General features: G+C 33.7%; 1 protein-coding gene across 7 annotated transcripts in view; it reads left to right on the top strand.

Annotated features, from left to right (window-relative positions):
- Nucleotides 1-13,437, top strand: part of LRRC7 (leucine rich repeat containing 7) — a 561,274-nt gene that overhangs the window by 263,710 nt on the left and 284,127 nt on the right. For all 7 annotated transcript variants that reach the window (XM_078451792.2, XM_078451793.2, XM_078451796.2 and 4 more), the window contains 2 exons: nucleotides 878-956; nucleotides 10,208-10,297. In XM_078451792.2, coding sequence (XP_078307918.1) covers nucleotides 878-956; nucleotides 10,208-10,297 — 169 coding nt within the window. The remainder of the gene's footprint in view (nucleotides 1-877; nucleotides 957-10,207; nucleotides 10,298-13,437) is intronic.

Raw genomic sequence — 13,437 nt, 5'->3', positions numbered from 1 at the left:
ATAGGAATAGCTTCATATTGCTGCCCTCTCTTCTATCTCTTGTATAACCTACTATATTTGATTCATTTGTATCAACTGAAATATCCTCCACATCTTTTATTTCTTTGACCCTCACATTTATGGATTAGGTTTGTGGCTTACTGAGTTTCGGTTTTGTAGAAAGACCTGTTTTTCTGTTACATAGCCCACAGCACAACTTTGACAGCAGATGAGCAGTTCTCTAAGAGTGATAGGGTGATGAGCCAGGCTGGCTGCCTCAGAGACTGGAGAGAGGACCCGATGAAGAGTTGTTCACCTTTTCACCCTTTCAGGCAGATGTAGAACTACATTCTGTGCAGCCAACAAGAAGAATTGCATAAAATTTATTAGAGACCCACATTAGTTTGGGAATATCTATTGGTTTTGTGATACATCCCTATGTATCTTTCACATGTTCAATCTTCCCATCTTATAAAAGAAGCCAAGGTTTTCTTATATCTGCTGATATCCCCTTACTACAGTAGTAGCACTTAATAATCAAATACCTAGTTATTTTTATTGCTTTAAATTAGTAAAAACTCAAGATCTATCTTATGCTGAGCATACAATTGTCTTCAATTTATAACCAATTTCCAAGTATCATTGTGCTAAAATATTATTTAACATTTAAATTTTATTTTTTAAATGTATGTATATATTATAGGACACTAACATATTATTACATTGTTATACTTATTTAAATGATTATCCTAATGGTATATTTGTACTATATCTGTACTATATGTTAACTCATAATTTTAGTTAATTATTCTTAATATTAGAACTATAGTTGGAAGAATTTTTGCTGGGACATTTTCATGTTCCTTTTTATTTATTTATTTCTTTGTTTACATTTTAGGTGTACAAGAATTTCCAGAAAACATTAAATGTTGTAAGTGTTTAACAATTATTGAAGCCAGTGTCAATCCCATTTCTAAGTGAGTATGAATGATTACATTTTATTTATATTAATGTCTCCATTGGATAATAATGTACACATATAAAGGAAATTCACATAACAAATGAGTTTTAAATCATGCATTTAAAATTCAATTTAACAGAATGATGGGGGAAAATAATGAAATCAGAATAGTTTAACAAAAGATGATTAAAAGCTTTGCTGAATAATGATGAAGGCCTAATCGGTACAAGATGGCATTACTTTGAAGCAGACTATGTCATCATTTTCCTGTGCCTTTCAGGCAACATTCCATGAAAGAGCACTGAAACTAAGGAAACAGTTATTAGTTATGATCATGATGGAAAATTAACACTAAGGATGTGATGAAAGTTCACGAGAGTGCAAGAGGTTAATAAATTGATAGGTGCATGAAAATAGTTGATCATGTAGTTCAGACTGGAAAATGAATTAAGTATGACCAGATAAGGAGAGTATTTGTGTACCAGGAAGAGCAAAAAGACAATTCTATGAGGATAACAAAATGGAAGACTTGGATGGTAAAGATGCTGTGATCAGAAATGGAGTATTTGTGGGAATGCCTCGGTGGTTCAGTCAGTTAAGCATCAGACTCCTGATTTCAGCTCAGGTCATGATCTGTTGAGTTCATGGGATAGAGCCCCATGTTGAGCTCTGTGCTGACATTGCAGAGACTGCTTGGGATTCTCTCTCTCTCAACCTCTCTCTTGTCCCTTCCCCACTCGCACTCTCTGTCTCTCTCAAAATAAATAAATAAACATAAGAGAAAAAGAAAATCATCTAAAAAAAAAAAGAAATGGGTATTTGTGGCTTATGGTTTGTTAGTAGAGAAATGCCATGGGAAGATGAGAGCCAGCATGTGACAATGCTGGCAAATTAATGTTATGTCATAGGGATACAGTGTGCTGTGCAATCAAATAGGTCAAGAAACCATGGAGTGAATGGATTGGATAAGTCATGAATCTGAATGTTAAAGTCACTTAACAATAGAAGTAGAAATAAAACCTGGAAAGACAGTAGTAGCAATATTTGGGAGAGATTAAAACAATCCAATGGTATGGGACACAGATAAGTAGTCTCAGAGTAAGACTGACATTATAATTATACAAAAACTGATAATAGAATTTGAAAAAAAAAAGCCTGAGTCTTCTGTCTGTATGGAGTTGGGGAGACTAGGAAAAACTGAAGCTCACTAGAAAAGCATTTAATGAGTGGAGTGTTTTTAGAAGACCGAAGGAAGTTTATCAAAGGGAGTGTGAAGGGAGATTTTTTATCAATACAGTTAAGAAGAGGTAAGTAATGAGGATGGTTTCTTTATGGATCATGAAAAGAGTCTGTAGATAAGACTAGGAACAGAATATAAAAGAAGGAGATAGAAGTTTAGATGGAGATCTTTACAGTGAATGGTTTGTAAAATAATTTAAGGCCTTTAGTAGAAAGTGTGGAACATCAAGAAGTAAGAAATGTTTGAAAAATAACAACTTTTCTACCTTAAAAAGAGTATGGAAGGAAAAAAAAACAACTGTGAAAAGTGTTTTCCAAAACTTTTAAACCAGAATGCAATTTTCTCAACAAAGAATAGGCATTAGTAACTTTTCACACCAAGACTGCAACCAAGTCCTTGACTTGAGTTATAATCCAGGGCATATGATGAATTGTTTTGACTTCTATTTCTTTAATTCTAATAGCTCATCTTATTTAGGAATCATGATAAGGTCTTTGGGAGTAGAAATCCGATGATAATTTGTATCTTTAAGAAGCTTAAAGACTGTGGTTTGACTATGTCTCTGAATTCCTCCCATATGTTTAACTTTTCAAAAGATGAATGAGTATGTCCTACTTCATCAAAAAATGCCTAACACTAAAAGCATTAAGTAATTTGAGAATTAATAAAAAATTACTCAATACAAAAACCAATTTAAGTAGTATACTAATTGTAAAGGATTTTTAAGATATATTTTACATATGGCATGTATATAGCTCAGTGAATTTATTGTACAGTTCCCAGCCATGTTGACCTTCTCCATAAGCAGTCCACAACATAGCAGCTTGCTTCTTTAAGGCCAGCAGCTGAGTAATTAATTTTCTAGCAAGACAGTATTATAATATAGTTATGAGAGTGACATCGCATCATATAGTTCATATTCCATTGATTAGAAGCAGGTCACAATTCTTATCACACTCTAAGGAAGATCATACAAAAGGAGGAACATCAGGAAGTGAGGGTCATGGAGGCTACCTTGGAATCTGTCCACCACATCTTTGATATCTGGTTTGCTGAGACTTTTTATTATTAATGGATATCGAATTTTGTCAAAGCTCTTTTTTTTTCAAACATGTTGACATGATGATGTGTTTTTTCTTCTTCAGTCTAATGATATAGTGAATTACATTGAATGTTTTTTGAATGATGATCCAAATTTGCATCCCAGGAATAAACCTTAATTGATTAGGAAGTATTACTTTTTTATAAATTAATGGCTCTGATTTGCTAATATTTTGTAGAGGATTTTCCCATCTATATTCATGAAGCATATTAGTCTGAAATTTTTTTCTTGTAATTTCTTTGCCTGGCTTTGGTAACAGGGTAAAAACTGGCCTCATAAAAATAGTTTGGAATCATTCTCTTCTATTTTCTATAAGAGTTTGTACAGAATTAGAATTATTTCCTCCTCATATATTGGTAGAATTTGCCAGTACAGCCATCTGAGCCTGGACTTCTCTTAATGGGAATTTTTTTAATTACAAATTTAAATACCATAATAACTATTGAAATTACCTGGTTTTTTTTTTGAGTGATCTTTGATAGTTTGTGATTTTCAGGAATTGTACATTCATATACATTTTCAAATTTATTGGCATCTTAATTTTTATAATGTTCTTTTATCAGCCCTTAAATATCTACAGGTTCTCTAGTGGTGCTCTCTCTTCCATTCTTGTAATCCATAAATTGTGTCTTCTTTCTTTTTTTTTTGCTTGGTCAGTCTGACCAGAGATTTGTCAATTTTGTTGCTCTTTTCAAAACACCGTATTTTGGTTTCATTGGTTTTTCTCTCTTGCTTTTCTGTTCATTTTCTTTGACTCGAGATTTCTGTGAAGCAGTAAGTCATAAAGACCCTGGAATATAAAAGTTACAGTTTTCAGTATTATTATCTTAGTTTTAGTTTTAGTTTTAGATGTGAACTTTATAGTATAGTCTGAATGCCTTAACCAAGTCATTGGTGAAAATTACCATGAGAAAATTGAAAACAAAAACTACTTAATGAGAAAAGCATGGACCAACATTTATTGAGAGTCTATCATGTCTCATACTTTTAGATACATTATTTCATTTTCATCTTTTCAGTAACCTTATGAAATAGGTAAACATTATCTGTATACCCTTTTACAGATAGAAACACATTAAGATAGTATTTAGATGCTTGGGATTCTTTTGCTGTATTTCACCAATTCTGAAGAAACATTTGATTTTGGTTTAAATTAAAAGCTACATTTTGAAAATTTTGACACATTTTAATGCATAACAATAAGGACATTGCTAATAAATTATGGTACATCTACTGGATGGATACAAAGGTTATATATAGGGTAACCATATGTCTCTGTTTGCTCAAATCATCCTAGTTTATACCACTTGATGTGACATGATTAATAATAGCTCATTTTTAATTCTCAAAAATGTCCTAGTTTGAAAGACAGATTATGTAGTGATTCTGATTATATAGCAAAATTGAAAGATAATTACAAAGTAAAGGGAGAAATCATGATCCTATTTTTCAGTGATGTTAAAACATTTAATTGGAAAATAGATTAGAAATACCTAAAATGGGGCCACCTGGGTGGCTCAGTCAGTTAAGCATCTGACTTTGGCTTAGGCCATGATCTCGCAGTTTGTGAGTTTGAGTCCTGCGTTGGGCCCTTTGCTGATAGCTCAGAGCCTGAAGTCTGCTTCTGATTCTCCCTCTCTCCCCCTCTTCCATCTCGAAAACAAGTAAACACTAAAAAATAATAAAAATTTTTAAAAAGGAATACCTAAAATGGTAATTATGGCTGTGTTAAGAAAGTGGATTTATGTGCAATTTTTTCTTTTCCCTTTATATTCCAAATTATACTGTAAAATAGTAATATTAATTTTATAATTTTACAATGTATAAAATAAAATATTTAGATGTAAAGTATCTTTTCAGTTAGAGAAGATTTTACATTGACTTCTTAATCACAGTTTATAAAACCTGTAATGTAATTTGATTGAACTATTCTATCAGGGGTCAAATAGGTTTTCATTTAACTTCTAAAGTAAATGTAATTAGAAAAAAGTATTGGAATAAGGAGGTTGGTGGCCAATCTTAATTTGCCTATTCTAACAATAAAGATAACATTAATAAAAGTATTTAAATTAGTACTGTAGTTAATATTGAAAGATCAGAATAAAAGTAATACCAAGGACAAGTAATATAATTGATCTCATTTAGTGAGTTCTTACTATGGGGCAGATAATCATTTAATCACTAGAGCAGCTCTGGAAGTGGATAGTAGTATCATCATTTTACAAATAAGGAAATTGAATCTTACAAAGATTTACAAGGTCACAGAGGTAACAACTAAAAGAACTATGATTCAAACCTAGGTCTTTTGACATCAATGCCCATGTTCTCAACCACTAAATTATATGGGTGTTTGCTGTATTAAACTTTCTTTTTTGTAGTTTGAATATGTCACTTTTAATTTAAGTGATTAATAAAACGAATGTGCTTCTTTACTAAAGAATTATTTGCCAATATATGTAAAACATTTCTTTGTTTTTTAATTTTTTATTAAAAATTTTTTTTGAAAATTTATTCATTTTTTTACGTTTATTTATTTTTGAGACAGAGAGAGACAGAGCATGAATGGGGGAGGGTCAGAGAGAGAGGGAGGCACAGAATCCGAAACAGGCTCCAGGCTCTGAACTATCAGCACAGAGCCCGATACGGGGCTCAAACTCACAGACTGGGAGATCATGACCTGAGCCGAAGTCGGAGGCCCAACCGACTGAGCCACCCAGGCGCCCCTAACATTTACTCATTTTTGAGAGACAGAGTGTGAGTGAGAGAGGGGCAGAGAGAGAGGGAGACACAGAATCCAAAGCAGGCTGCAGGATCTGAACTGTCAGCACAGAGCCCTACGTGGGACTTAAACTCACAGAGTGCGAGATCATGACTTGAGCTGAAGTCACATGCTTAACTGACTGAGCCACCCAGGTGCCCCAGACATTCTTCTTTGAATTCATTGTATCAGTCAAATGTGGAAAATCATCAGTTACTTTTAGATAGTAAAAGCATTTCATTATTGTGAGCTCCCTAACTTAGTGTAAAATGTTAGATTTAATTGAAGCACTTGGATAAAAGTTCTATCAGTTTGGATTAAGGATAAAGACAATCCATGATTGTCATCTTTATCATTGTACATTCCTCTGTAAATGGTAATATTGATAACTGAGGCCATTGTCTCTATTAGAAGCTACAAAATTGTACCATAAAATTAAAAATCAATAGAATTAAATGTCTTCTTTAGCATAGCTACTGACTTTATATATTTTCCAAATAATAGGTTTTCAAACTGAAATACTAGATTACTCAGGAAAATTTTAAAATTCATTGTCCCCAACGAATTTATCCCAGGAATAGAAAGTGCCCAACACTTGTGCAAAGCAATTAGTACAAGCATTTATTATAAGCAGTTTGGTATAAAGCAATTGGTATGAATTTTGCTAAATCTATGAGTGTAATTCTTCAAAGAAAGTGAGGAAGAAGACATTAATTTTGAATCTAAGCACAGAGTAACTACTCAATAAATTCTTGTTGAAGTGAATTGAAATAAAAATACACATAGTATTGAATAAGACATACTGTATAAATATACACTTCAACTCTACATTCTTTAAAAAATAAAGGTTCAATATAAAATGGCACCACATGTTTGTTTATAACCAGCCTGAAAATAAGCTATCTTACTTTGTATTCTGTTTTTTGATGTAACTTATTTTTAGCAGTCCAATCTTACAATTCGAATCTGCACAATGTGGTCAATTCTTAAATTCTTAAAGAAGTGTTCTATATAGGAAACCAAATTTTCCTGCAGCATAAAAAAAAACAAACAAACAAACAAACAAAAAAAAAAAAACCTTTGCCAGAGAAGCAGCAATAAAGAAATACATTTTTGATCAAAGAATAGTATAATGTAATACCATTTAGGGCACATACATATGCAGAATAGTACTCTAAGGGAAGCTGGATGGTTCAAACTGTCCCTATAACTAGAAATTTAGCATTTTAAAGCCTTTTTATGTGTTAGTACCTAGAATGTTAAAGTAAATTATTAGATCAAAGGTTTTAACATTCTTGTCACTTTACATGTATTAATCTTCATTTTTAAAAATTCATAAATGATACCTTCTTTCCAATAAGTATAGGAGCCATAAGGACATTAAAGTAAGATAGTAATTAAATGTGTATTGAAATCTATTGAACATCTGTACCATTATCATAAAAACTACCATACTATCAGGATATGAGCTAATGTATTACAACAAAAGATAACTTAGAGAAAAACAGTGATCTCCCTGAGATACCTTTTAATCCTATAGGATAGGGCTCAAACCTTTGAGTTAAGCATTTAGTACCTTCTAAATCCTGTCCCCTACCGACATTCTCAAATCTTCACTCCTAATATCTTGTACATAAAGTATTTTCTTTAGAACTCATCGTCCCTTTGCCACTCCTCTAAGATGAATTCTCACCTCTATTTGTAAAACCCTTACTCTTCCTCTGCCTTCTTTGTCTTTCTTTTCTATTTTCATGAATCCTACCTCTCTTTAAGGGAAAATTTATGGAAACAAACTCTATGTAGTCATATAAAAACAGTCCAACTTCAAAATACAAACTGGCAGGCACTTGGATGGCTCAGTTGTTAATAAGCATCTGAACTCAACTCAGCAGCTCAAGACCCACTTTAGGTGAGCATGAGCCACACTTCAGGTGAGTTTCAGGCCCACTTTGGATGAACATGAGCTCCACTTTGGGTAAAACTTGAGCCCCACTTTGGTGAACCCCCTTCTCTCTCTCTCTCTCTCTCTCTCTCTCTCTTTCCCCATCTCTCAGTCTGTCTCTCTGTCCCTTACTCACTTGCACCCTCTCTCTCTCTCTCTCAAAAAACAAAAACAAAAACAAAACTGGAGCAAGATATTTACAGTAAAAACAATCAATATAAAAATAGTACCCTAACTGTGTAAATAATTCCTACAAAGTAATGTAAAAATATTAATTGTGTTTAGTTTGGACTCCCCAGAAACAGGTGTTTAGAAAAGAATTCACACAGTATATTTAGGAACTGGTCTCAAGAAATACTTGTTGAGGGTATGTTATTAAACTATTTACTAGTATGGACAACTGGACCTTAATCTCTCTGAGGGGGGGGCTCTGGGAAACAGCATAAAACATATATCACAGAGTTGTGAAACATAATGGGTGAAGGAGCTGAGTCTTACTAGTCATTAGTTGAGGGCTGTTCCTGTGGCACATTAATCCCTTATGATGAGGGATATAACTTACGTAATCACCAGGACATATGTTAAAAAAATATTTACGTAAACAATATTTATAATATAATAACTAGAAACATCTTTAATGTTCATTAAAATGGGAATAATAAATAAATTGTGGTGTAGGCATACAGTGGAATACTATATGATGGTGATCAGTCATTATTGACATCAAAATGGGTGAATTTCATACTAATGCTGACTTTTAAAAGTTTCAGGAAAATATTTCTGAAACTCATTTGATTCCTGATTTGATTTATATAATGTTTAAAAACATGCAAAAACCACACTTTTTTTTAGGGTTTAAGAAGGTATAGTAAAACTAGAAAGCAGATTAATAAGAATCATTCAGGAATTTGAGGGGTGAATAGGAGGATGAGGTAGTTGGGGATGGGCACTCAGGGGTTTCTTAAAGGCACAGGTTCTATTTATTAAATGATGTTGTGGATGCATACGTATTGTTCTGGATACATAACTTTTCATAACAAAAGATTGGCCAGAGGAAGAGAAACCATGGAATGAAACCCAGAGTATCCCAGAAAGAGGAGGAGGGGAAATAGGAAAAGGGTGTACTAGAAGCCAAGAAGGAGAGAACAATCAATGACAACTGTTGCTAGGCAGTGCTAGATACAAAATGAAATGAAGTTAATGGACTTGAGACTTAGAGGTCATTGGAGGCTTTGGCAAGTGCAGTTGCAGAAATGGAGTTGGGGTAGATGCCAGAAAACCATGGCTTGTGGAGTAATAACAAGCAGTGAGTATAGGCAGGTCTTTAAATAATTTTGTCAGTAAATGCAAGGAGGGAGATAGGCTGTAATTTGAGGGGAAGGCAAATGTGAACACTATTGAGAAGTATTTTATTAAAGAGCATAGTCTTATCTAGACCATTGATGAAGTCATTAAAGATCTTTAAATAGAAATTTAATCATAGGAAAAAGTTAAATCATCTGCTAAGAAAAAGTCTCCAGGAAAATCCTTGAATTAAGTCTTTCTGGTGAAAAATATTTAAATATTGCAAATGATTATTTCATCCAAATGGTAAATTTTCACAAAGGATATATCTTCAACCTTTTTAATGCTTCTTAAAGCTTTTAGGATTCTGTATATTTATAGTTTCAATCTTCTTGGTCATTTTTGTTAAGAATTAATTGCACAAATTTAAATTACAATTCACATACATTATCAGTTAGGGGGAAAGAATGCTTCTTCTGTCCTTTTGGCCAACTTTGGTCACCATTGCGATAAGGTAGACACACATGTTAATGATTTAGTGAAAGAGTAAGGAGATACCCTTGCCTGATTATAAATGTGAATATTCTGTTAAGAAAGAATATTAAATTTAAAATTGCAAAACATGGCATACAACTTGAAATTTCTATAAAAAATATCTCACTGGTGTGCATGAGGTTAGGGCAACAGGAAGAGACGATATATGGTGACATAAATCTCAGCATAGGAGGGCAGCATAGAGGTGGGTGAATGCCATTTATTTTAATAACAAGCAAAATTTTCAAGCTGTAACAACATGCTCAATAAATTCTTCCATTACTATGATACCAAAGGAGAGTTGAAAAATGTATTACGCATCTATTTTCTCTCCTTAGAGATATATATTTTTGTTCTGTTTCTATGGCAACATCCATGCAGTGACTAAACCTTTAACTCCTTTCTAGACTCCCTGATGGCTTCACGCAGCTTCTAAATCTGACCCAGCTCTACCTGAATGACGCCTTTCTTGAATTTCTTCCAGCCAATTTTGGAAGGTAAGAATAAGAAATTTAAATGATGAAATTTTATTTCACCATAGGTAAGTAAGTATGTTACCAGCACCGGTAGGTGAGGCTTCAAAAGTGACAATTGTGATTAAACATAGTACTCATTATTATTCATTAAGTGAGACAAAGTTAGTAATGAAATATTTTGTACAAAATTAAGTAAAATTAAGTTTCTACATATCATTAAAAATCAAATAAATTCTGGGGAAATTAAAGAGTTAAATATAAAAAAATACAATGAGAGCTTATCTGGCAAAAAACAAACATGAATATTTATGGCTCTTGGACTGAGAAATACCTCTACAGTTTAGAAACAAAGGAAAAAATAATAGATGGATATATAGGTTTGACTACATAAATACATTTAAAATAAAATAATATCAGAAAGTATTTTAAAATTAAGGTAAAACAATAAACTGAGAAAACATTGTACTATATATGGAAAGCAAATTATATCATTAACATACAAAGAATTTTACAAATGCGTATGAAGACAAAGAGCTCATTAGGGGGAAAAAAATGGGTAATTGACAGAATGAGCCATTTATAATTAAATGTACAAATTGCCAGTGAACACATGGAGTGTTTATCCTCACAAACAATAAAAATAATACAAATTAAAATGAGAATAAAGAGCTTTGTATTCTGTCATATAAAAACTGTTTATAGAGTTTAAGGAAAAGATCAGTTCACATACCGCTGATAGAATTGCAGAATGTTATGACCTTCATGCAGACCAGTGTGTTTTATTTATTTTTTTATTTTTATTTATGTATTTATTAATTTATTTTTTAATATATGAAATTTATTGTCAAATTGGTTTCCATACAACACCCAGTGCTCATCCCAAAATATGCCTTCTTCAATGCCCAACACCTACCCTCCCTTCTTTCCCACCCCCCATCAACCCTCAGTTTGTTCTCAGTTTTTAAGAGTCTCTTATGCTTTGGCTCTCTCCCACTCTAACCTCTTTTTTTTTTTTCTTCCCCTCCCCCATGGGTTTCTGTTAAGTTTCTCAGGATCCACATAAGAGTGAAACCATATGGTATCTGTCTTTCTCTGTATGGCTTATTTCACTTAGCATCACACTCTCCAGTTCCATCCACACTGCTACAAAAGGCCATATTTCATTCTTTCTCATTACCACGTAGTACTCCATTGTGTATATAAACCACAATTTCTTTATCCATTCATCAGTTGATGGACATTTAGGCTCTTTCCACAATTTGTCTATTGTTGAGAGTGCTGCTATAAACATTGGGGTACAAGTGCCCCTATGCATCAGTACTCCTGTATCCCTTGGGTAAATTCCTAGCAGTACTACTGCTGGGTCATAGGGTAGGTCTATTTTTAATTTTTTGAGGAACCTCCACACTGTTTTCCAGAGTGGCTGCACCAATTTGCATTCCCACCAACAGTGCAAGAGGGTTCCCGTTTCTCCACATCCTCTCTAGCATCTATAGTCTCCTGATTTGTTCATTTTGGCCACTCTGACTGGCATGAGGTGATATCTGAGTGTGGTTTTGATTTTTATTTCCCTGATGAGGAGCGACGTTGAGCATCTTTTCATGCGCCTGTTGGCCATCCAGATATCTTCTTTAGAGAAGTGTCTATTCATGTTTTCTGCCCATTTCTTCACTGGGTTATTTGTTTTTCGGGTGTGGAGTTTGGTGAGCTCTTTATGGATTTTGGATACTAGCCCTTTGTCCGATATGTCATTTGCAAATATCTTTTCCCATTCTGTTGGTTGCCTTTTTGTTTTGCTGATTGTTTTCTTTGCTGTGCAGAAGCTTTTTATCTTCATAAGGTCCCAGTAATTCATTTTTGCTTTTAATTCCCTTGCCTTTGGGGATGTGTCAAGTAAGAAATTGCTACGGCTGAGGTCAGAGAGGTCTTTTCCTGCTTTCTCCTCTAGGGTTTTGATGGTTTCCTGTCTCACATTCAGGTCCTTTATCCATTTTGAGTTTATTTTTGTGAATGGTGTAAGAAAATGGTCTAGTTTCACTCTTCTGCATGTTGCTGTCCAGTTCTCCCAGCACCATTTGTTAAAGAGACTGTCTTTTTTCCATTGGATATTCTTTCCTGCTTTGTCAAAGATTAGTTGGCCATACTTTTGTGGGTCTAGTTCTGGGGTTTCTATTCTATTCCATTGGTCTATGTGTCTGTTTTTGTGCCAATACCATGCTGTCTTGATGATTACAGCTTTGTGGTAGAAGCTAAAGTCTGGGATTGTGATGCCTCCTGCTTTGGTCTTCTTCAAAATTACTTTGACTATTCAGGGCCTTTTGTGGTTCCATATGAATTTTAGGATTGCTTGTTCTAGTTTCGAGAAGAATGCTGGTGCAATTTTGATTGGGATTGCATTGAATGTGTAGATAGCTTTGGGTAGTATTGACATTTTGACAATATTTATTCTTCCAACCCATGAGCAGGGAATGTCTTTCCATTTCTTTATATCTTCTTCAATTACCTTCATAAGCTTTCTATAGTTTTCAGCATACAGATCTTTTACATCTTTGGTTAGATTTATTCCTAGGTATTTTATGCTTCTTGGTGCAATTGTGAATGGGATCAGTTTCTTTATTTGTCTTTCTGTTGCTTCATTATCAGTGTATAAGAATGCAACTGATTTCTGTACATTGATTTTGTATCCTGCAACTTTGCTGAATTCATGTATCAGTTCTAGCAGACTTTTGGTGGACTCTGTCAGATTTTCCATGTATAGTATCATGTCATCTGCAAAAAGTGAAAGCTTGACTTCGTCTTTGCATTTTTGATGGCTTTGATTTCCATTTGTTGTCTGATTGCTGATGCTAGCACTTCCAACACTATGTTAAACAACAGCGGTGAGAGTGGACATCCCTGTCGTGTTCCTGATCTCAGGGGGAAAGCTCTCAGTTTTTCCCCATTGAGGATGATATTAGCTGTGGGCTTTTCATAAAGGGCTTTTATGATGTTTAAGTATGTTCCTTCTATCCCGACTTTCTCGAGGGTTTTTATTAAGAAAGGATGATGAATTTCAGACCAGTGTATTTTCAAAGATTTGAAAATATTTGCTACTACTGCCTTTGTAATTTATTTCTAGAAATGTATGATATCCACATCAGATACCACACTGAGAGTTATGG

This window comes from Panthera onca, chromosome C1 (genome assembly GCF_046562875.1).
Source record: "Panthera onca isolate mPanOnc1 chromosome C1, mPanOnc1 haplotype 2, whole genome shotgun sequence".
Taxonomy (NCBI): domain Eukaryota; kingdom Metazoa; phylum Chordata; class Mammalia; order Carnivora; family Felidae; genus Panthera; species Panthera onca.
Note: the sequence above shows the minus strand (reverse complement) of the source record. Positions and strands in the feature narration are given on the sequence as shown.